The sequence below is a fragment of the Vulpes vulpes genome, chromosome 3 (assembly GCF_048418805.1).
Source record: "Vulpes vulpes isolate BD-2025 chromosome 3, VulVul3, whole genome shotgun sequence".
In the NCBI taxonomy this organism is placed as follows: Eukaryota; Metazoa; Chordata; class Mammalia; order Carnivora; family Canidae; genus Vulpes; species Vulpes vulpes.
The window spans coordinates 143,898,330-143,925,025 of NC_132782.1; the positions used below are offsets into that span (position 1 = coordinate 143,898,330).

The window sequence follows — 26,696 nt, forward strand, 5'->3', positions numbered from 1 at the left end:
TTTAACTTAAACATAAAACCTGAAACCATGTATCTCCTAAAAGACAACATAGAGAAAAAGCTCTTTGATAGTGGTCTTAACAATGATATTCTGGATATAACACCAACATCACAAGCAACAAAGACAAAAATAATTAAGTGGGATTCTATCAAACTGAAAACTTTCCGTACAGCAAAAGAAACAAAATGAAAAGGTAACTTACTGAATGGGAGAAAATATCTATAAACTATCTGATTAAGGAGTTAATATCCAAAATATACATGGAATCATACAACTCAATAGGAGAAAAAAATCCAATTAAAAACTGACAGAAATAGCCAAGAGACATATGAAAAGGCCCTCAACATCATTAATCATCAGGAAAATGCAAATCAAAACCACAATGAGATACCACCTCATATTTGTTAGAATGGCTTTGATACAAAAGACAAGAGATAGTGAATACTGGTAAGGGTAAGGATAATAAGGAAGCTCACATTACCCTGCACAGTTGATGGGAATGTAAATTGGTACAGCTACTATGGAAAACAATACAGAAGTTCCTCAAAAAATTAAAATAGAACTACCATATCATCTGAGCAACCCCACTTGTGGGTATATATTCAAAGGAAATGAAATCACTATTTTGGGATATCTGCACTGCCGCATTCACTGCAGTATTAATCACAATAGCCAATACATGGAAATAACCTAAATGTCCAATGACACATAAATAAAGAAGATGTAAATGTGTGTATGTGTCTGTGTGTGTAAAGTGTATTATTCACCCACGATAAAGAAGGAAATCTTGCCATTTGTGACAATATGGATGGACCTGAAGGCATTAAGCTAAGTGAAATAAGTCAGAGAAAGAGAAATACTGTATTTGTCTATCTATCCATCTATCACTTACATGTGGAATCTGAAAAAGCTAAACCCACAGAAACAGAGAGTAGAATGGTGGTTGCCAGAGGCTGGGGAGTGAGGGAAATAGGGAAATGTTGGTCAAAGGGTACAAACTTTCAAGGAGAAGATGAAGAAATCCTGGTGATTGACTGCACAGCACGACAACTACAGCTACAAAAGTATTATACAGTTGAAAGTTGCTGAGAGAGTAAATCTTAAACATTCTCAACCACCCCCCCCCACACACACACATAATCCTGTGAGGTGATGGATGTATTGATTAATCTTACTACGGTAATTACCTCTCTCTCTCTCTCTCTATATATATATATATATATCAAATCATCATACTGTATCTCTTAAGTTTATACATTATACATCAATTATATCTCAATAAAGCTGGGGAAAAAATTTAAAAAAGAACAGGAGATAAGGCTGTCTATATCAAATAGTAAAAGGGAGGGATATATCTTTTCTATAAAAGAAGTAGATATATTTTATCTATTTCAAACTTACAAATATAAAAATATACGGAAAAAATAATTCAGGAGATGTTACTGTAAGCAATAGCTAAAATACAAATAAATAAAAATCTTGAGAAGATTAAAGATTATGATCAGTACTGCTTTAAAAAAAGCAGAGGAACATCTGGGTGACTCATCTGGTTGAGCATCGGACTCTTGATTTTGGCTTGGGTCATGATCTCAGGATTGTGAGACTGAGCCCCACACTGGGCACTGCACTCAGTGCAGAATCTACTTGGGATTCTCTCTCCCTTGGCCCCTCTCCCTGCTAGCTCTCTCTCTTGCTCTTGCTCTCTAATAATTTTTTTTTAATCTTAAAAATAAATAAATAAAAATAAATTAAAAAGGCAGAATCAAGGCTTAGGGTACAGAATACTGGAATATCCAAAGCTTTCTACACTACAGCATGAACTACAGATGTGTGATAATATTTATATGAAAAAATGAGAGCACTAATATCCAAAAGTTATTCTAAGATAAAATTGGGCATATGATTTTTAAAGTTGTTTTAAGCAGAAAAAATTACAAATAGACGAACACTCTGTAAGCATTCTCTTTTGATACAAAATTTAAATCTCAGTAGAAAACAAATCACCCATAAATTTATAATTCATTGATCACCACTGTATACACACTAGAGTATTTATATCTAGACTTTTTTTCTGTACCTACTTATACAATATACTCCATACATGTTTTTTAGCTTTTTATTACTAAATTAAAATCATACTCTCTGTATAAAGTTTTACATACTACTCTTAATGAATGTTTCCATGTCATTTATTAAAAATAAATGGAAACAGGGATCCCTGGGTGGCGCAGCGGTTTAGCGCCTGCCTTTGGCCCAGGGCGTGATCCTGGAGACCCGGGATCGAATCCCACGTCGGGCTCCCGGTGCATGGAGCCTGCTTCTCCCTCTGCCTGTGCCTCTGCCCCTCTCTCTCTCTCTTTCTCTCTGTGTGACTATCATAAATAAATAAAAATTAAAAAAAAAAATAAAAAAAAAATGGAAACATGTTTCTGGCACTACAATATTTCAAGTTATATATGCACCATAATGCATTAGACTATTTCCAGTTTTCCATTATTGTTAAAATGCCATAGTGATTATTGTTATATATAAATCTTTGAATCTGATCACCTTCTTGAAAGAAGTATCTAGAAGTGCCTAGGTGGCATAGCTGGTTGAGTGACCAACTCTTGGTTTCAGCTCAGCTTTTGATCTCAGGGTCGTGAGATCCAGCCCTAAGTGGGGCTCTGCACTCAACCTAGAGTCTGCTTGCATTTCTCTCTCCCTCTCCTTCTGCCCTTCACTTCTGCATGCTCTCCCTCTCAAATAAATAAAAATCTTCAAGAAAAATATCTAGAAGTATGATTTCTAAGCTAAGGGACCTAAACATTTTTAAGAGTCCTGATAGAAGATATTATTTTCCAATAAGAAAATTGTCTTATGTCTAATTATGTCTCACCCGTAATCCACAGTATATGACAGTGCCCTTCTAAAGTATGTGTTTACATGTTTACCTCTCTAAAAAGACTATAAACTCTTGTGCAAACTCATGTTCATGTTATATTAATTTTTGTAACCTGGTATCGACCACATAGTAAACGCTACATAAATGGCAACTGAATTACAGCACAGTGGCAAAGTGTACTTTTTATGTGAAAAATAATGAGAAATTCTCATTGGAAACATACTGTCCTACCTCTGCTGCTGAAGCAAAGGAATCAGTTGATGCAACGCTCAAGGTGTCTCGCAGGCCAAATTCATCCATATTCCCCTTCATGGTGCTATCTGTATCTTTATCTTAAAAGTAAAAGAAGAAAAGTTACAAAACTGATATTCTATAGTATATCTGTCTGTCTGTCTCTTTTGCTTCTGTCTTTTCGTCTTTCTTTCATCTTTATTTAGACTAGAATTTAAAAGAAAAACAATAAATAGAAACCAGTGGCATATCATCTGATAAGATTCTCAAAGTGTATTCATTTTTGAACTAATTATGAAACACTGCCAGAGGAGAAAATGCAACAAAGCAGACATTGTTACTTTAAAAAAGGATTAAACTTTTTTTTTAAGATTTATTTATTTATTCATGAGACACACACACACACACACACACACACACACACACACACACACTCCCCATAGGGAGCCTGATGCAGGACTCCATCCAGGACCCCAGGATCACACCCTGAGCCAAAGGCAGAGCTCAACCACTGAGCCACCCAGGTATCCCAAGGGATTAAACTTAATATCAGATTTTAAAAGCTTCTGAATATGTAATAATTTACACAGGTATATAACTAGAATTGGATTATATACCATACATTGTAAAATCAGCATATGCCAGAGAAGTATGAAACACAGCAAATTAGTTGTAAGTGACTTTGCCCAAATTATGAGAACTGGTAGGTTCATTCAAATTAAATGAATTATTAACATAAAATGTTGTCTGGCCAGTCACTTGTGATAAACCTATCAATTGAAAAACAATTCAAGAAGGTATCTAGGCCTGGGTGGCTCAGCTGGTTAAGTAGCTGATTGCTGGTTTCAGCTCCAGTCATGATCCTGGGATCCTGGAATCCAGCCCCAAGTCAGGCTTCATACTCGGCAGGGAGTCTGTCTGTAGATTCTCTCTCCCTTTCCCTCTGCACCTCCCCCTGCTCATTCTCTTTCTGATAGATAGATAAGATAGATTAGATAGATAGATGATAGATAGATAGATAGATAGATAGATAGATAGATAGATAGATAAAGTATCTTTAAGTTCTTTGGTCCTGAGGGCCTACTTTAAAACACTGAAAGGGTAAAAACAATCAGAGCTAGGTCCCTGATGTGTATTCTGGCTACCTGAAGGTCAAATATAATTGCCCCAATGATTATAAGGGCTGAAAAGTTTAAGTACATTGGCAAATGATTTATCTGGCCATGTCAAGACAGTCTATCTATTAACATATGCAACATTCTGAATGTGAGTTTCAAAATCTTCACATACTATCTATCATCAGAAACCTGGTAACATTGGATTTTCAAATAAATATTAAACTTACTTATAGATGCGTCTACATTGTAGCAAACAAATGATATTAGAAGTACAAAAAAGCAAAAAACAAAATATATAATGATTTTTCTTACTGATTCTCAATCAGCTAAATTTGTCAGATACTTTATCTTTTTTAAAAAGGAACCAGAAATCTCTCTGGCTTTCATTCATCCAAATTTCTATTCCATCATTTTTCCCAAAATAAAGTTCATTACCTTTACCAGAAATTTTCCAAGTCCTATTTAAAACCCTCAAATACCAGAAAACATTGACTTTTGTGATTCTGCATAGGAAATGTAGAGTTTTTTAAACGCAAACCATTAATTTAAACTCAGTTTTACAACCCACTTATATTCCAAACTGTAAACCAGCAGAAAAGCAAATAAGCCATTATTGGCACAAGGTTCATTCCTCTTAGGTATTGGTTATTTTACCATACACATAGCATATTCTTTTTCCTACTTTATATTTAGTGAGCCCATATTTGACAATTTAACCTTTTATCTTCCAAGTTTAAGGTATAATTGTTTTCAGATGAAGTTTACATCAATCTTTTTAAAGTACCTAACTTCACAGCTTAAAATCCTTCTACTGCTAAATGACTATTTGCAGAACAAAATCAGAAATTATTTTATTTTCAAAAATATACACTCTTTTAGGAATTTAAATTTTACATTGAACCTGAGAACTAAACAACATAATTAGTTTTATGCTTATAAACAGTATAAGATGGGTATTTTTGGACATTCAATTACCCAGAAAAATTCCCATTATTTTCTTTTCAGAGAATATGGGATTTTTAAAAATGCACAAGCTTTGGAATAAATCATTTATAAAACTGAACTGGCATTTACAACTTTCAAACCTTTATCTTCTTAGTTATTTTTCCATTGTTAGTATTAGTTGTGCAAAATGAAATCGCAGTACAGTTTTCATTATGCCAAACCTCTTTTAAAGCAGGATTAAGTTACAAGTCAATTAAGTTAAATCTTGGTTCCATATGACTTTTGCTATTTTCAGAGTGGAACAGAGACATTTATCTTATGTCACTTTACCTTTCAGACATTACCCAGGGGCTGTTAAAAGTCTGTTTTACTTCACTCAACAGTAACCAGCTAGTACTTTACTCAAAAAAAAAAAAAAAAAAAAAAAAAAAAAAAAAATCCTAACAAAGAAAAACGGCTGGAAGGAATTGGAAAGATTTATTCATTAAATCTAATTTCGTAAACCACAGACCATACCTCTCATTTTCAGTAACTGTTATGATTCCTGGAATGGCAGCTTAAGTTATGAAGAGAAATAATACATCTGTTTTTTAGATAAGCCAATAAAAAGCATAAAGAAAGAATACTGAACAAGATCTCAAACTACCCACTTTCATGAATCAAGTTAAAATTTAAAATACTCTTTCCAAAAAGTATAAACTCTTGATTGTAGTACTGAAAGACAGGGACAGGATGGAAAACTGAAAACGAATGGCTTCATGTTAGTCAATATTTTCAGAAACATTTAATCAAATTTTTCTTAGCAGAAAAAAGTTGCAAACACCACATTATCATTACACATCTAATAGAATGATATAAATTGGAAAAAATGGCAAATTTGTTTGTTTGTTAAAGGTGTACAAGAATGGAAACTCACATACCCCTGATAGAAATGTCAATTGGTAGAACCACTTTGGAGAGTTTGGCAGCATTTCGGTAAGTTCAAGACTGCATTCTCTGTGGTTAGCAATTCTATCCTTAGGTTTGTTTTTTTTTTTTTTTACAGAAATCCATGTTTATATGCAAAAGAATGTTTGTAACACCACAGCTTATAACAACTCCAAATTAGAAAAAACCCACAATTGTCCATCAACCATAGAATACCTGAATTGGGGTATATTCAAACAATGAAATACTGTACAACAATAAAGAATTGCTGCTATATGAAAGAACAAGGATGAATCTCACATGTTGAGTGAAGAATTATATGTACGATTTTATTCACATAAAATTCAAAAACAAGCAAAATTAAACTACAGTGCTCAACATTTAGTTGGTCAAACTGTAAGAAAAGCCAGGAGGTAATGAGAATGAGCATCAGGACAGTGGTTAGTTTTAGGTGTATAAGGGAGGGCTGTTGACTGGGACTGGGTACAAGGGGACCTTCTAGGGAGTTGTCAATGTTTTACTTTATTATCATTATTATTATTGAGATTTTATTTTTTTAAAACAATCTCTACACCCAATGTGGGGCTCAAACTCAAACCTGAGATCAAAAGTCACATGCTCTATCAACTGAGCCAGCCAGGTCCCCTGGCAATGTTTTAATTTTTAACGTGTTTTTTTTTTTTTTTTTTAGATTTTATTTATATGAAAGAGAGAGAGAGTTAGCAGGGGGAGAGGCGAAGGGAAAGGGAGAAGGAGACTCCCACTGAGCGGGAAGCTTCATGTGGTGCTTAATCCCAGGACCCCAAGATCAGACGTTTAACCCACTGAGCCACCCAGGCACCCCTGCAATGTTTTTTTTTTTTTTTTTGATCTACATGATAGCTACACAAGAGAGTAGGATAAATCACTATGCTTTTTTGTTTTGTGTACTTTCCCCTAAGTGTTTACACAGAAGGAAGGAAAACAATGCATCTATATATCTTGCCCCCAAATGGCTGAGAGCAGAAAAGACAATAAAGTATTTCAGTGTTGATAGTAAAGCTATAAATTATTTAGACATGAGGGCGCCTGGGTGGCTCAGTAGGTCAACCATCTGATCCTGGGGTCCTGGAATGGAGCCTGCTTCTCACTCTCCCTCTGTGCCTCCCTTCCACTCATGTGCTCTCTCACTCTGGTCTCTCTCTCTCAAATAAATAAAAACTCTAAAAAATTATTAGACAGGAGTTTTATTCTCTGATAGAGGAAGCACCTATAGTGATGCTAAGTTCAAAAAGTCAAAGGATCTGGTGAGTCTGTAAGTATAATAGCAAATTGAAAATAATTTATCTGAAAAGAAAAAAGGAAAAAGTTGATATGTATCCCATAGTAGAATACCAGTAGTTGTGGGAGACTCCAATGTCATGCAGGTACTACTCACAACCTTCTTCCTCCTGGCTTATCAATATTTCTTTGCTATAGTGATTGGTTTAGAATTTTAAGCAGGAATGTTTTGGTGGGGATAATCACTATTTGCAGGAAGAAGACATAGAAACTAAGCTATGCTTGCTATTTAATGGCAGTAACAATGTGATGAAACCAATATACATTTATTTTACACTTACTATTTGCCAGAAACCAAGTTACATGCTTTACATACATTATCTCATAATTCTTAAACTAATCCTTTGAGTTACCTACTATTCTTTTTTTCATTTTATATATCCAGAAGCTAACGTACAGAAATGCTAAGTGTTGATCCATACTCACACAGTTAAGAAATGGAATGGCAGGATTCAAAACAGGTCATCGGACACCAGATTCCATGCTATGAAACTATGGAGCTGTGGTGTCCAACATAATTGAGCACATGAAATGTGGCTAGTCAGAATTGAAATGTCCTTTAAGTGTAATATACACAATCAATTCTGAAAGCTTCGTACCAAAAAAAAAAAATCTTATTACTATAAATCAGGTTTAAGAAAATGTATTAATTTCACCTCTTTAATTTTACTTTTTCACGTGCCTCCTGGAATATTTAAATTACCTTTGTCTCTTACATTATATTTCTATTGGAGAGTACTGTTAGAGCATTCCTTTCTCATATCTTATCTCAGTGCAAAGAGTTTACAAGTCCTTTACAGGATTCAGACTCAACTCACATTTTCTGAGTGCCTAATAGTAGTGGCCATGGCATTCTGCTAAATGCTTTCACAGGCTCTTACATTTAGTATGTGTAACTGTTAGACAGGAATAGCCTAATTAGGTACAAGAATGCTTTATTGAAACTAAAACAAAAAAAGCCACTTTCCAATCAAAAATCTTCAATGGCTCCTCATCTGGTTTTCAAAGCTTTCCATAATTTCTGCTCACCTTACCTAACCTTGTTCTCTAATAATTACTAAAAGACCTTTCAGCTTTGACTGCACTATATCCTGTACTATTATACTATATTATATACTATCATACTATATATTATATAATGTGTACTATATGCCATTTAGTATACTTTGTATTATACCCAATTATATATGGTATACATAGTACCATATATAATACTATACTAATACTATATTATACTATATTATAATACATAATATAGCAATATACTATAGTATACTATACTAATATTATATACTGTATTATACTAATACTATACTATTCAGTATACCTCATAGGTAGAAATAAAATCCTACCTCATAGGATTAAATGAGTTAGTACGCATAAAGTAAGCATTCAATAAATATTAACTACTCATATTACTGTGTAAAAGATAAGAATATGTACAATTTATTTTTTTTAAGATTTTATTTATTCATGAGAGAGAAAGAAAGAGGCAGAGACACAGGTAGAGGGAGAAGCAGGCTCCATGCAGGGAGCTCAATATGGGACTTGATCACACCCTTGAGCCAAAGGCAGATGCTCAAACACTGAACCACCCAAGCATCCCAGTATATGTACAATTTAATACACAATCTGAATTTTTTTTTTTTTTTTTTTAGAGAGAGAGAGAGAGAGTGTGGGAGCATGGAAAGTGGTTTAGGGCAGGAGGGGCAGAGGGAGAAAGAGAATCTTAAGCAGGCTCCATGGCCAGTGCAGAACCCAACATGGGGCTTCATCTCACAACCCTAAGATCACAACCGGAGCCAAAACCAAGAGTCAGGCAGTTAACCACTGAGGCACCCAGGCACCCCTCCACTACCTGAATTTTTACTTAACAATTGCCTGAATATATAGCCTGTCTGACCAGCTGAACTGAAACAACTATTTATGGACTTCCTCATCTTTCATCTTTTTTTCCTGATGGTTCCTACAGTTCTCAAAAGAGCATTCAACAGATTGCAAATACTTCAATATTTGATATAAACTAAATAAAACTTGTTATTTGACCATCCCTAAGAAATGAAAATCCCTACTATTTTTCCTTTTTAAAAAATTTTATTTATTTATTCATGAGAGACACAGAAAGAGAGAGGCAGAGACGCAGGCAGAGGGAGGAGGAGGCTCCCTGCAGGGAGCCCAATGTGGGACTTGATCCCAGGACCCCGGGATCACGCCCTAAGCCAAAGACAGATGCTCAATCACTGAGCCACCCAGGCATCTCTGAAAATCCCTATTTTAAAAAACCTTTCCTGTATCTCCCCTGAATCATTTTGCCTATTACATTACTCTTACTTCTTTTCAGAGTCCTGTTAAAATTCTTTTCTCAGTACTCAGCTCTAAATTAAACTTATGATACTTTTATGGAAACCTAAAATATATGATGCCAAATCTTTAACCTTAGAAGTGCCTAAAATAGTTTCCAAATAATTGGGGGATTAAATATAAAAAATATACTATAAGTTACCACATTTTTATTTTTCTTTCTTCTTCTTCTTCTTCTTCTTTTTTTTTTTTTTTTTTTAGCGATCTCTATGCCCACCCTGAGGCTTGAACTCATGTCCCTGAGATTAAGAGTAGCATACTTTACCAACTGAGCCAGCCAGGCGCCCCAACCCTAAAACCTAAAACTTTTTAAAACATTGCTTTACCTATCTCAATCACTCGAACTTTTAAAACATTCATGTTTTATAGACATAAGCTATGTTCTTCTTTGGAAGGACACTAAAAGTATGTTTACTTTTAACTCAACAGTCACACATTTTTAGGCCAAAAATCTGACTGGATTCAAGCCTTGTTCCTTCTTTCACAATCTCATAATTCACGTATTACTTAAGCCTTTTTCAAAGCAGAATTTGCTTGAAAGTTAAAAAAAAAAAAAAAAAGAAAAAAAGAAAGAAGAAAATGAGAAGACACTTCAACCTTGGAACTTAGAACTTCAGGCCCACATGTACTTCTTCAAACCAATCCAAATGGATTTTCTGCATGTCTCACTTTTGCCACCCTTAGGCACATTCTATCTTCTGTCGCTTAAGAAGCCATCAGGTCTATTTTAACCTCAGTAGATTCTAGTGGAGATTCCAAAGATGCCACTCTTTTAAAATCCAGGCTGTCCACTGTGGGTTTTATAACACCAGCAAAAAGAGGAAAGCTGCCAAATGTCTCAATGTCATCTGACTTCTATGTCAGCAGCTATTCCCCAGATGATTTTTAGCGACTTAAATAAGATTTGGAACCTTGTCTTTTCTATCGTTTAAGAAAAGTGGAAAAGTTCCTGCTGCCGACAAGACAAGTTATTTTCCAGTCTGCTACAATCTGCTAAAATAATTAAGAAATCTTGAAAACTATTGCTGCTCTTTGTCTATCTATATGACTATGACTACCTGCCCCATGTATATACTGTAGACAGCTGTTTGGTTAGGTTTAAAATGCTATAGTATTAGTTTTAGAGGAAAAAAAAAGTTGGAATACAAAAAATTTAAAACAACATAATTTTAGGAAGTAAAAGAACAAAGAGAGCCAGGATATGGTATTTTCTTGATTTTTCCCTCTATGTATCTTAATATTGAAAGAATAACAATGAAATCCACTGAAACCAAAGAAAAAACTCATCAGTTCTTGATGTGTTACAACTTATAGTTTTGACTATGTGAAATAACACATGTACAAAACAGCCTGGTACTATTGATCTACCCAAAAGAGATTTCTAAAACAGTTGTCTCTGGCTTTCCCTATTTATCAAAACTTCTTATATGCCATGACTGCCCAATATAACAACTGTGATTCCTAACTGGGAAATACAGCTGCCAATGTAAAATGAGTAATAAAAGGAAAGAAAAAGGAGTAACAGCATTTTCACCATTTCTTAGCAGAAAAAGAAAAGACTGGATAACCCAAAGTGGAACAAAGAGTAAGGTAAGGTCTGCAGTATAGAGACTTGAACAGGGTCACTAGTGAGAGCTGGTCACTTTGTACACTACACAAAAGACACTGGGCAATGAGACAAGTCGGGGCAAAAATCCAGCCCATATCCTGGGCTTGCATCTTCTAGGACGAAGGTGAACCTTTCTCTTATCACAAAAGTGCCCTGTCTAAGGGGCTACATTTGCCTTTTTCTAGATCATACAATGGTCTCGTGTTAGTCTATGACTTGGAAATCCAGGCTAATAAGATGTAACTTGAATACAAAAGAGGCAAAGGCAAACAGCAGGAATTTCTCTTGTTTCTGGCACCCCAACTATTGTCATTACAGTGTTTTCAGCTCTGACCCATTTTGACTTATATATATAACAATAGTCTGTAGTATTATAAACACTTTGATATTAAGATGAACCATAAGACATAGGAGGACATTATTAAGCCAAATTTCTTAAATGTTCTGCAATTTGTACTCTGTATATTTAGAAGTCTGAGTATACAAATTAAGCCTGTAATTCATGTCACTCCCTAAAAATAAACCCTCAGGGAGTTTATGCTCCGACCACAGTGATTCTGCAGGAAAGGAAAAGGACAAGGTCTTGGAGGGTCAACTCTGGGTTGTCTGACATTTGATTCAAGATGATAGGTTGAGTTATTTCCTCTTGCTGCCAAGCTCTTTCAATATTACTAAATGTTCTATCTGGCTACTTATCAAAAGAGAAGAATAACGTCTCTCTAGTGGTCAGGAGGTCCCACTTTATAGTTTTTCTGTTCTCTGCCAGAGAATTTGTGCAGTCAGTACTAGTATGGAAAAACCTCTAATTTTCCCTTACAGGAGGCGTCACTCTCTCAATGAAATCCTTTGCATAAGAGAGCAGAAAGATGGATAAAATATTTAAACTTTACCAGTCAACACTTCCATAATCTCCCATAAACACATAAATTTGATTATGACTTCTTATAATTCTCAGTGGCTCCTTTTGCCTAAAGTTACAAAACAAGGACCTTCATTATGTATCTCCTGCTCACTTTCCTTGATTCACTTCTCACCACTTCCCTATGTATTCTATATTCCCAAGAACTAACAGGCTTATTAACTCATTGTTTGCTCTGCTTGAAATGCTCCTTTCTTAATTATCTTTCTGGTGGATGATCTTTCTTTAAGTGTCACACCTGTGAAGACTTCCTTGAGCCCCAAGATGAATAATCTATGCTTTTCTTTGGTGTTTTTGTAGCACTTTCTAAAAGCATTATTATAGTACTTAGTCTACTGTGCTATACAATTTTTTAATGCCTACACAGCTCCAAAACTAGACTGTGCTGCTTAAACAAGGATGAAATCTTCATTCTTGTCTCTCCAGTGCCCTATAATATAGTTGACATATATTAGGCAATCAAATGTTTGCTAAATAAATATTTGAGACCTAAGATCCTATGACTTCATTCTGTTCAAAAAATAGATTATAATGAGTCCTAAACATGTATCTGAAATATGCAAAGCAATACTGCAAAACTATAAAAATTTTTGGTTTGTTTTTAAGGGCTAAATTTGTTCCTACACATCAGTATGAAAGAATCTCAAAGTTCTTTGCTCAGCCAAAAAAACAATATTTATCAAACTTATGGCTTTGGATTTGCTTGCTAATACAGCTATTACAAATAACTACTCTTCATAGAAAATATAAGCAAACTATGAAGCCCAATTTATTTCAAAAGAAATCTAATTACAGTGTAGATTAACAAGCTTGAACTTAATTTCCATAACCCTTATCAACTAGAGGCACTTGAGCAGCTCAATCAGTTAAGCATCTGACTTTGGTTCAGGTCATGATCTTGGGGTTCTAGGACTGAGCCCCACATGAGGCTCCCTGCTCAGCAGGGAGTTTGCATCTCCCTTTCCCTCTGATCCTCACTCCACTCTGCTCTCTTTCTCTCTCTCTCAAATAAATAGAATCTTTAACAAAAACAAAACAAAACAGCCTTTCAACTAAATCATGTCCCCAAGAAACTGCTAGCAAGCTTCATTTGTTGTTAATCAGGTTTATTTTCACACTGGTATTAAATTCAGCAATTTAGTCCAGCCCTAATAGCCTAAGCAAAGTGAGTAAAAAATAATCTTAATCCTGAATGTACTGTTACTGAAATAAACTATCAAACCATGTAATGATGCATACACTGCATGATACAATGATAACAGGAGTTTCCTGAGGTATACATTATTTCTTGGTGTTAGGTTTTAACCTCATATTTAACTAATCTCTCACTAGTTATTGTGACCAACTAAAGCCTAATTTTTCCCAAAATAATTAAGATAATAACACAAATTTCTGTTTAATATGAAAGATAAATATTTATTTTGCAATATTTGATATGTACAAAAATTATGTATGTAGCATAGATGTGTATTTTGAATCAAAACAGTATAACAAACAAACATATGTGGGGTTTTTTTAAAAGATTTATTTATTTTAGAGAGAGAACAAGAGGGTGCACATGAATGGGGCAAGGGAAGAGGGAGAGAATCTCCAGCAGACTCTGCCCTGAGCACGGAACCAGATGAAGGGCTGATCCCATGACCTGTGAAATCATGACCTGATCCTAAACGAAGAGTCGGACACTCAACCGACTGAGCCATGCAGGTACCCCACTACAACAAACCATCCATGTACAGCCACTCTTCAAAATTTATAAAATTATTTACTTAAAAGGAAAAATAATATAGTCATCAAGTACTGTACATATTTTACCTGATATTCATGATATGTATATGGGTTTCCAAGTTAATTTAAAAGATATTCAAAATATTTCAGCAAAAAAATAGCAGCAGATAACAAAAGATAATCACATGTCCCAAACAAGATCTGGTTACTTTCCAGTTTTTATCTTAGGCTCTTAAACAGGCCGAGGGCATGTCAGTTGGGAAGTACGGGAAAGAATGGAGGTAAGAAGGAAAAGTTAAAAGAAGGATCTCATGCTTTGGGGAAGGAGTTTAGGTTCTGAGTCTTATGAAATAGCTCAGTATTGAGGCGTATACTAACCTATATGGCTTTCTAACTGCTTCGTAAAATTAAGTCTTAACTGTCCAATCACACTAGAGGCAATCTGAAGACAGGGACTTTAGCCCCTATTTCATCTGAATACCATTATATGTAAGGCAGAGTAAAGTTGAATAAATAGTACCAACTTGATTTTTAAGCAATCATTTGCCTTCACAGTCTTCATGAAACCCCTGCCATCAACACTCCTGTACCTCACTCGGAGGGTGACAGTAACAGAAACACAGTCTTTGATTCTGTGTGGTGGGACAGCTAACTGGTAGTCTTTCTACACGGCTCTCTTCAGATGTAAAAAGAACCAAAAAATCTACCCAAAGCAGTAAGATGGGGGCAGAATACAAAAGAAAAAGAAAAGAGAAAGCTTAAGTGTGGAAAAGAAAGAAGTAAAAATAAACATGCTATCATCCACAGGTATATGTTCCAGATAAAAATTCCAAAAGAAACTATAACTGTATAAGTTACTGGTGGTAGAAATAGTAAGAGCTCAGAAGGGTTTTGATAATCTTCAACTACAAATACCAGCAACATTTTAGATACTGACAACAAAAAATCAGAAAATATAAATTTAAAAAAATATACCATGTACAATGACAACTAAACATAAGGGCCTTAATAAAAATACAGAACATCTTTATGAAGGAAATTATAAAAAGTCATGAAAAACATAAAGGACTTAAAGAAATGAAGAAGCATACTATATCTCTAGATGGAAACATTAATATTATGAAGATTAAATTCTCCCACAGACTGACCTATAAATGCAATGTAATCAAAATCCCCAGAGGCTTTCATGAAACTTGACAAGGTGTCCTAAACTTCACACAGAAAAGCAAAGGGCTAAGAATAGCAAAGCAATTCTTAAAAAAGAACACAGTGAATGGACTCACCCTGCCAGGTGTCAAGACTCATAATAAAACTATATAAAGCTACAGTCATGAAGACACTGTGAAACCAAGGCAGGAACAAACAGACTAACAGAACAGAGTCCACACATTTAACACAACCCGACACATGACAGGGGCATTTCAAATCAGTGAGAAAAAGATATATTAGACATTGAATGGTGCTGAGGAAACAACTTATTTACATATTAAAAAAATTGGCTCCTGGTAGATTAAACACCTAAATATAAAAAGCAAAACTTCAGAGAACTTCTGGAGAATATAGTGGAGTAGAAGGATCCTAGTAAGGATTCCACAAATGCCCCTAGATAACAACCATATCAACATAAATAACCCAGAACATGACCGAACACTGACATAAAAGACCACAGCTAAATGTAAAGAAAAGGCCACACCAAAGACGGGTGAAGGGCAGAGACATGGTTAGGAACCAAAGAAACCCACAAATTATCCACAGGAGGGACACAGTGGGCACAAATAGGGGAAAGGGGTAGATCCCCACACCAAGCACTCCAGGCACTAGAAAGACAATCTCAATTATGTTTGGTTTTGAAAACCAGAGGAGGCTAACTTTATGAGTTCTTACAATCAGTGGGGCTTCACACCTGGAACTGAGGTATAGGAGACTGAGTTCCCACCTTTAAAGAGTTGACAACAAACAACCCCACTAAGATACAGCATAGAAGCAGCAGTGTGAAAAACACGTGGTGTATACGGGAAGAAGCATGTGCTGGAAGGGCAGGGATCTTTGGGAGACTTCTCTAAGAACAAAAGTTGGCAGCTACCATTTCCCTCCCTTGCTCTACAGCCTAGATACAAGGATGTCCATGGGAACCAACGCAGCTGGAGCAAGCTCTAGCTAGCTTGCTAACAGTGCAACTTTCTCAGCATTCATCTGCAGATCTACTCCTCCAAAGCTTCTAGCCTGAACAGGAGTTTTTTGGGTTTCCTGCGAGGGCAGATCTTCATAAAACTTGCTAACACCCCATAGCCACCCCTATATTCTCTAGAGGACCTACACCCCATAACAGGCCCTTGGCCAGAGTCCATCCAAAGTCCATCCATGCCAAAAGCCTGCCGGTGTGCAAAGAGCCCCAAAAGGGGCCAGCACACCCCAAAGTTACTCCTGCTTTGGGAGAGGGGAAGATAACCATATGTACCAATCTGACTGCTGCCCCAGCAATGGGCTAGGAACAGACATAGGGTCTGACTGCAGGTTCCAACGAAAAACAAAAGCCTCTCAGAAAACAACACAGGGAAAGCACCCTGCAGTTTGGTGCTACTGCATCTCTGGCAAATGCCTGGTCTGACTCAATTCAAGCCTAAGGTGGCCCTGACCCACTAACAACACAGGGATCAAACCCTGCCCACAAAAGGCAAAGAGAGCCACTTCCGACACTGGATTGAGGGCAAAAGTGGCTCAGCCACAACAGCAGGGTACATGCAACACACATAGGAGATAACCCTGAAGTGCCAGGTTCTGGTGAACAGGGGACACTGCACTACAGAGCATTACAGGGCATCTTCTTCATGAGGCCACTAATTTCAACAGCAGGAGAAAGAACTGATTTTCTTAACACACAGAAACAGACACAGAGTGTCAGACAAAATGAGGAGACAGAGGAATATGTCCCAAATGAAAGAACAAGACAAAATCACAGCAAATGAGCTAAATGAAATGGAGATAAGTAATATGCCTGAAAGAGAACCTAAAGTAATGGTCGTAAAGATATTCACTGGACTTGAGAGAGTGGAGGACCTCATTGAGATCTCTAAGAGAGAGACAGAAAACACAGAAAGTAACCAGTCAGAGATGACGAACTCAATAACTGAAAGCTAAAGTATACTATATGGAATAAATAGTAGACTAGAAGAGCAGATGAGCAACCGGAAGAACAGAATAATGCAAGGCCATCAAGTTGAAGAGGAGAGAGAAAAAAAAGTAATAAATGACAATAAGGGAACCACCAAACATAATAATATCAGCATTATACAGATCTGAGAAGGAGAATAGAGAAAAAAGGGAGTAGAAAATGTATCTGAAGAAATAACGGCTGAAAATTTCCTGAATTAGAGGAAGGAAACAGATATCCAGACCCAAGAGGTGCAGAGAGCTCCCAACCAGAACAACCCAAGGAGGTCCACACCAAGACACATAGTAACTCAAATGGCAAAAAGTAGAGATAAAGAGAGAATTTTCTCTCTCTCTTTCAGCAAGAGAAAATAAAAGTTACATACAAGGAAACCCCATATGGCTATTAGCTGATTTTTCACCAGAAATTCTGTAGGCTAGAAACAGGAGTGCCACATTTTATATACAAAGTGCTAAATGGGAAAAATCTGCAGCCAAGAATACTCTATCCAGCAAGGCTATCATTCAGAATAGAAGGAGAAATAAAGAGTTTCCCAGACAAACAAAAGTTAAAGGAGTTCATGACCACTAAACCAGCCCTATAGGAAATGTTAAAGTGGACTTCTTGGGTGGAAAGGAAAAGCCATGAGTAGGAATAAGATAAGTAGAAAGCACAAAACAGTAAAATTAAGTGTGTCTATAAAAATCAGTCAAGGGACTCACAAAATAAAAGGATGTAAATTATGATACCATATACGCAGAATGTTGGGGACATAGGAATAAAAAATGTGTTCAAACATAAACAATCATCAACTGAATACAGACTGCTATATGCATAAAATGTTATATATAAATCTAATGGTTACCACAAATAAAAACCAGAAATATATATGCAAAAAAATACAGAGAAAGGAATTCAAGTATGTCACTAAATAAAACCAGCAACCCATGAGAGAAAAGAGCAAGTGAAGAAAGGAACAGAGAACTATTAAAAAAAAAAAGTGACAAAATGGCAATAAGGATATACCTATTAATGATTACCTATCAATAATTATGAATATAAATGGACAAACCCTCCAATCAAAAGATGTAAGATACAGAATGGATAAAAAGCAAGACCCACCTCTATGGTGCCTACAAGAGACTCATTTCAGACTCATTCAGATATTTCATGCTCATGGATTAGAAGAACAAATACTGTTAAAATGTCCATACTACCTAAAGCAACCTACAGATGTAGTGGTGCAATTTCTAGCAAAATACCAATAGAATTTTTTCTCAGGCTAGAACAAACAATCCTAAAATTTGCATGGAACCACAAAAGACCTTGACTAGCTAAAGCAATCTTAAAAAAAGAACAAACCCGGAGATACACAAACTCAAATTTCAAAATTTACTACAAAGCCATAGTAATCAAAACAGTATGGTACTAGCACCAAAAGAGACATACAAAACAGAATAGAAAATCCAAAATTAAACCTACAATTATATGGCCAGTTAATCTGTGACAAAGCAGGAAAGAATATCTAATGAAAAAAGACAGTGTCTTCAACAAATGGTGTTCAGAAAACACAGCTATATGCAAAAGAATGAAACTGGACCACTTTCTTATACCATACACAAAAATAAACTCAAATGGATTAAGGACCTAAATGTGAGACATGAAACCATAAAAACCCTAGAAGAGAACACAGGCAGTAGATTCTCTGACACAAGCCATAGCAACATTTTTCTGGAAATGTCTCCTGAGACAAGGAAAACAATAGCAAAAATAAACCACTGGGACTACATAAAAATAAAAAGCTTCTGCATCACAAAGAGAACAACCAACAAAACCAAAACTACCTATTGAGTGGAAGAAGATATTTGCAAATGACATATCCAATAAAGGATTAGGATCCACAATATATAAAGAACTTATAGAACTCAACACCAAGATACATATGATCCAATTAAAGATGGGTAGAGATGTGAACAGACCATTCTCCAAAGATGACATCCAGATGGCCAAAAGACACATGAAGAGATGCTCAACATCACTCATCATCAAGGAAATGCAAATGAAAATCAAAATAAGATATCACCTCACACCTTTCAAAATGGCTAAGATCAAAAATACAAGAAACATCAAGTATTGGCAAGGATATGTTAAAAAAAAGAATCCTTGTGCTCTGCTGGTGGGAATTAAAACTGGTACCACCACTGTGGAAAAACAAAATAGAGGTTCCTCAAAAAATTAAAAATAGAACTACCCCATGATCCAGTAATTCTACTACTGGGTATTTACCCAAAGAATATGAAAACTCTAATCTGAAAAGATATATACACCCCTATATTTAGTGCATTATTTATAACTGCCAAATTACGGAAGCAGACCAACTGTCCAGATGTGGTGTGTACACACACACACACACACACACACACACACACACAGGAATATTACCCAACCATAAAAAGAGAAATCTTGCCATTTGCAACAAAAACATGGATGAATCTAGAGGGTATAATGCTAACTAAGTCAGTGAGAGAAAGACAAATACATACAATTTCACTCACGTGTGGCATTTAAGAAACATACAAAGAAAAAAGAGAGAAACCAAAAAACAGACTCTTAACTATAGAGAACTGATGGTTACCAAAGAACAAACAGATGGTTACCCAGAGGGGAGGTGGGTGGAGGGATGGATGAAACAGGTGAAGGGGATTAAGAGTACACTTATCATGATGACCACTGAGTCACGTACAGAAATGATGAATCACTATATTATACATCTGAAACTAATATAACACTGAATATGAAAATTTTAAAAAATAAAAACTTTAAAATTTCCCAAAGAAAAAACAAAACAATTCTCTTTATATCTTCTGAACAATACACAAAAAAGTATGAACCATAAAGGAAAGACTGATAAATGTAAAATTAAAATTAATGATGTCTACCATTTATGTATTACTTGAAAGACCTCTTAAAGAGAAATGTATATGAGAATCATCTACTGAACTATGAAATATGAATGTATTTCACAATCCCAATCCCAAAGTTTCAAACTCAATAGTTCTGGAGCAAAGCCTAGGAATCCATGCTGTTGAAAAGCTACAGAGGTAATTCTGATAAACATTTTGTTAAGACCCTCAGACCACTGAATATCTATACTACAGTGAAGCCATAGTATCAGGCATTGAAAAGGATAGAATTAAATACTCTACCTGCCCACAAGATTATGATCTAATACAAAAGCGTGGGATGTCTACATAAATAATTATTTACTGTCAAAAGTATTGAATTCCACAGAGAAAACCATTGAACGCCCCACAATTTTATATTTCGTATGGGACTTCCATTCCCATCTTCTTCTGGGAAGCAGCTATACGGGATTAACACTTTAAATTGCCCCTTCACCTCTTTATTTGCTCCTCCATATGGCAAGAACCTAAGTGCCATTAAGTAGAAGGAAATGGCAAAAAGCCGTTTATGCATGGCTCTTGGTGTGCACGACTGTTCTCTTTTGAGTCTTCTAGAGAAAGGACAAGTCTGCAAACCCATCACTTTGGTGCTGGGTCACATTCTCCTGAGCTGGACAGAGTTGGCAGGGATTGTAAGGCAGGAAGAGAATCTATATACAATTAGCTAAGTGTGCTAGGCATTTTCACTGCATTCACAGCTTCTCTCCAGAGAATTTTTTTGAGGGGAAAGGAGGACAGTGTAGAAAGTCTTACCGTATTTTCCAATCCAGACATTAGCAAAAAAAAGTTCCAAATAAAGTTAAAACTACTGTTTAATCCACATTAGGCTCTTTTTTTGTGTTCTCATTTTATTCAGAAATCAGAGTCAGAGGAGTTTTTAAATGGTACCACTAAGACCAACAAATATTATGGAATAGAGAAAGGTACAAGAGGTTCCCTCTGGCTTAAAAAAAAAAAAAAAGAAAAGAATGCACAGAGGAAATAGTTTTGAACAGAGATATATTCCATAGGCAGAAAAAAAAGTGCTTCAGATCATGTTGAGTTATGCAAAGAACAGTATCAGAAAAAGAATGTAAAAAGAACATGAAAAATTTACTAAAAACTTAAGAGTTGATTATATGACAAATCTTAGAAAAGAATTTCAGTTCTGGAAGAGATTTTTTTTGCTCAGTTTGGCTGGTGTATATGGGAGAGTAACACTAACAGGTCAAAAAAGTAATTGAGAACTTGGGAGTGACAAGATGGGAGCTCTGCACCAAGAAGAGAACTCTAAAAACTAGGTATATGTGTACCAATGGGGAGAGAAACCAGAAGAAGGAACCTAATTAGGAGATTACTAAATCCAAGCAAAATTTAATGAGGGTACAGAGAAAAGAGAATGAATGAGAGCTACATTATGGAGGCAGAATCAAGAGAAGTTGCTAAATAATTATACATGATAGCAAAAAGGTATATCCATTATTGTTTTTTGTTTTCCTCCTATGCATATGTCAAGATCAGGAATCAAAGAAAGCCAGTAATCTTAGCTATATCTAAAATAAATACTTTTACAAAGTATTTGTCCTTCAGGATGACATTTTCTTTTCGAACACAAAGAAAAGGTATATTTACAAAGAATATTTTCTTTACTTTCTCAAATATATAACTTCATTTTTTTAAAGTTTACTTATTTAATTTTAGTAATCTCTACATTCAATGTGGGGCTCAAACTCAGAACCCTGAGATCAACAGTCTTGTGTTCTCCTGAGCCAGCCAGATGCCCCTCAAACAAGTAACTGTATTTTATTTTTTTTAAAGATTTTATTTATTTATTTATTCATGAGAGAGAGAGAGAGAGAGAGAGGCAGAGACACAGGCAGAGGGAAAAGCAGGCTCCACGCAGGGAGCCCGATGTAGGACTTGATTCCAAGATCCTAGGATCATGCCCTGGGCCAAAGGCAAGGGCTAAACCGCTGGACCACCCAGGGATCGCTCAAACAAGTAATTTTAAACATGACTTAAATACCTTGTTTCAGGAAATTCAAATTTAAATTACTGATATAACATGAGAAGGATCAAATTAATTCCCAGACACAATGTTGTCTGGAGAAAATGACTGAACAATATCATTGTAAAACAAGTTATGAACATGTGACACCAATCTACCTGTAACCATGAAACTTTAAAATAACCTTAGAACAGGCCTCATAAAAATGCTAGACTATAACTATAATAGGATAGCAAGTGTTTACCATGTGCCTGGGTTAAAATGATACATGTTAAGAGAGGCAAACCAGAAAAGAGACTTTTAGCTATAGAGAACAAACTGAGGGTTGCTGAAGGGGAGGTGGGCGAGGGATGGGTTAAATGAGTGATGGGGATAAATTACAAAAATTCCACTTGTGATGAGCACTGGGTGTTGTATGTAAGAAATAAATCACTAAATTCTACACCTGAAACTAATATTACACTGTGTATGAACTAATTGGAATTTAAATAAAAACTTGAAAAAAGAAAAAAATTAAAATAAAATGATACCTATTATCTCACTTAATCTTCACAATTCTATAAAGTTGATCCTAATGCAGTCCTCCATCTTACTTATGAAGAAGCTGAGTTTAAGAACAGTCAAGGCTTGCTTAGGTTTCTTAGCTAAAAATCCTAGAGACAGGATCTGAATCCATGTTTGCTTAATTCCAGAGCCTATGTTCTTAACCATTAAGCTATATACGTCTATAATTGAAATCATACTGAAATTTTTTGGTTTGAACCTTCAAAAATTATAATAACTAAATTAGGACTTAACAATTCTCAGAAAAACTACATATACACAACCACTTACAGATACTGTTACCTAGAAGTTATACACTAATGGAAATTTACACTAATGTTATTTCCAGTCTGTGCATCATCTCCACACTCTCGCTCTTGAGTTACAGTGGCAGGTGTACACAAAACATGCCAGAAAAAAAATGTGGTGACCTAAATTTAACTTCCAGTGCTAGGAGCATCACAGAATGGCATTTATGAGTCATAGGCTTTTAATATGTAGATATAATGTGCTGCCCTCTAGTGATTTCAATACCTTGCATTTAACACTGAACAGTCTCAATAAGGAAAACATTTTTTTATTATTAGAGAATTCAGATCTTCATCTCATTTTACAGTAGGAGTAATAGAACAAATAATTATTAAGCCCCAAGTAAATTTTTGATATGTAAAAGCAAGTATAGAAATACAGGTGGCCCTTAAACAATGTGAAGGTTAGGGACACTAACTCTCTATGCAGTTGAAAATCTACATATAACTTTTGACTCCCCCAAAACTTAACTACTTAAAGCCTACTGTTGACCAGAAACCTTACCAGTAATACAAAGTTGATGAACCCATATTTTGTTTTAAAGATTTTATTTATTTAATACATATTTTATATACGTATTATATACTGTACTTTTGCAATAAAATAACCTAGAGAAAAGAAAATGTTTTTTTTTTTTTATTTTTATTTATTTATGATAGTCACAGAGAGAGAGAGAGAGAGAGGCAGAGACACAGGCAGAGGGAGAAACAGGCTCCATGCACCGGGAGACTGACGTGGGATTCGATCCTGGGTCTCCAGGATCGCGCCCTGGGTCAAAGGCAGGCGCCAAACCGCTGCGCCACCCAGGGATCCCAAGAAAATGTTAATAAGAAAATCATGAGGAGGGACACCTGGGTGGCTCAGTGGTTGAGCATCTGCCTTCAGCCCAGGATGTGATTCTGGAGACCCAGGATGAAGTCCCACATCGGGCTCCCAGCATGGAGCCTGCCTCTCTCTCTGCCTATGTCTCTGCCTCTCTCTCATGAATAATGTCTCTCATGAATAATGTCTCTCATGAATAAATAAAAAAAAAAAAAGAAAAAGAAAAAGAAAAAAGAAAATCATAAGGAAGAGAAAATACATTTACAGTACTCTCCCATATTTATCACTGTGTATAAGTGAACTTGTGTAGTTCAAATCTGTGTTGTTCAAGGGTCAACTGTACATCCAATAATGATTTACTAATTCAGAATGGTTAAGGAAATACCAGTACAGAACACTGCAAAAGATGAATTAGAGAATAAAGAGTGGTTACATTTTATGCAAGGAACTCCTGCCTTAAAACGCTGCCTAATTCAGTTATTTTCCTATAGAAAGAAATAGAGAGGTTGAAGTAGATTACAACTACTGTGTTGTATTTCTTTTTTCAAGCATAGTTTTAAAGCACAGTAAATGACTATAATAAAAACATTTTTGAAGAACGCTTTTAAAACATTTATAGTATTTGTAGGAAATTTTTTTGTATCACTACCCCTTCCCAGATGTTAATAGTATTTCCTATTTTAACACAGATGATAGCTGGCTTAGGAGTACACTAGTGGTTATAATTTTATTTATTATTTTTTTAAGATTTTATTTTTTAACTTATTTTAGACAGAAAGCAGGGGGAGGGGCATAGGGAGAGGGAGAGAAAAATCTCAAGCAGACTCCAGGGTGAATGCAAAGCGTGAAGCAGGGTTTGACCCCATGACCCTGAGATCATGACGTGAGCTGAAACCAAGAGTTAGCCAGCTGCTTACCTGACTGAGCCACCAAGTGCCTCAATGGTTGGATTTTAGAACCAGGTTGCCAGTAGTTTTTAACTTTTAAAATAAAAGTGCTCTTGCTTTAATTCTGCTTTTATTTTTTTCAGCATTAGTGCCAGTATTTCCAACATGTGCAGTACTAAACAGCAAGAACATCAGCAGTTATTTGACCTTTTCAATACTTTTAAAATTTAATTTCATAACACTTGGATAACAATATTACAAAATATAAAAAGACTTTAAATTTAACAAAAGAAGTAAAAATAACAGCAGAATCACTAAAACCACCTGCAGAAGTTTCCGAGCATATAAAGGACAATATGGCTCACAGGACATTTATAAAGGATACTCAGTATTTCTAGTTACCAGGTGAAGTAGCACCACCTAAACAGTTTATAATTCACCAGCCCCAAAGCTTTGAAACTAAGTGATTCTTGATGAATTTTTTTTTCTTGATGAATTTTTTAAAAGTTTTTATCACTTGCATTATTTAAAATTTTTAGTATAATGTTTTGCACTAATTCAAATTTATGAAAACTTGACTAAAATTAGCTTAACAACTATAGTGTATTTTTTAACAACTCTACTGAAATATAATTTACACAACATAAATCTCCCCCTTTTAAATGTACAATGCAGGGGCACCCAGGTTCCTCAGTCAATTAAGTGCCCCAACTCTTGGTTCCAGCTCAGGTCATGATCTCAGGGTCCTCGGATTGGGCCCTGCACTGAGTCTTTGTGCTCAGTGGGGAGTCGGCTAATCCCTCTGCCCCTCCTCCTGCTCATGTGTACACTCTCTCTCTCAGATATATAAAATCTTTAAATAAATAAATGTACAATTTAATGAGTCTTAGTAAATATATAGAGTTGTGCAACCATTACCATAATCCAGTGCTAGAATCATACTATTCGTTTTTTCAACTGTTTTTTTTTTTAAGATTGTATTTATTTATTCATAAGAGAGAGAGGCAGAGACACAGGCAGAGGGAGAAGCAGGCTCCATGCAGGGAGCCTGATGCAGGACTCAATCCCAGGACCACGGGATCACGCCCTGAGCCAAAGGCAGGCACTCAACCACTGAGCCACCTAGGTGTCCCTTTTCAACTGTTATTAATTTCACCTACCTAAAGGAACCAAAAAATTCATAATACCAACAACTCAAAAGTGTTTGGATCTGCTATTTTTAAAAAAGAGAATAGATTTAATTTAGTTTAAATAAACACATTGTTATCTAAAAAGAGAAACGCTAAACATACTGAAAGAATCGTGCTGAGGAAGATTTAAACTGTCCTCATAATCCTGTTCAGTGTTAACTTGGCAGACTACTATAGATAGTACAGATGTAAAATTAAGTAGAGTCTCTGTTTATATTTTGAACTCCAAATTAGTGAAATATGTTTTGCTGAGGTTCTATGTAGTCAATAAAATCTGACACGTGTAACTTCTAGATCTAAGATGATTTACAAGTGAGAATAAAACCAGCTATGAATTCTTGATGGCAAATACTTGCCTACAAAATAACTCAGTATCAGCAATATTTCCCAAAAAATGTGAATTGGTATTAGCCATTTTTTTTAAAGAGGAGGGGCAGGGGTACACGGAGAGAGAGAAAGAGAATCTTAAGTAGGTTCAATGCCCAGCATGGAGCTCAGTCTCACAACCCTGAGATGACCTGAGCCAAAATCAGAAGCTGGATGTTCTGACCCTCCCCTCCACATGCATGCATGCATACTTGCTCTCTCAAATAAATAGATAAAATCTTTTTAATAAATAAGTAAATACCAGGACAAAAAATGTCTCCTTACTTTAGCATCTATGGGGTTTCCAGGATGCCTGCTTCAAGATTATACTTCCTAAAGGACACTTTGCCAATAGGCATACTCTACTGAGTTCACAATCACCCATTCAAGGAAGGGGTATCTGTCTTATAAGGTAGTGAGGAAATTTCGCATGGTGTTC

General features: G+C 35.6%; 1 protein-coding gene across 6 annotated transcripts in view; it reads right to left on the bottom strand.

Moving 5' to 3' along the window:
* Positions 1-26,696, bottom strand: part of MIGA1 (mitoguardin 1) — an 82,843-nt gene that overhangs the window by 30,854 nt on the left and 25,293 nt on the right. For all 6 annotated transcript variants that reach the window (XM_072754822.1, XM_072754825.1, XM_026004740.2 and 3 more), the window contains exon 8: positions 3,116-3,216. In XM_072754822.1, coding sequence (XP_072610923.1) covers positions 3,116-3,216 — 101 coding nt within the window. The remainder of the gene's footprint in view (positions 1-3,115; positions 3,217-26,696) is intronic.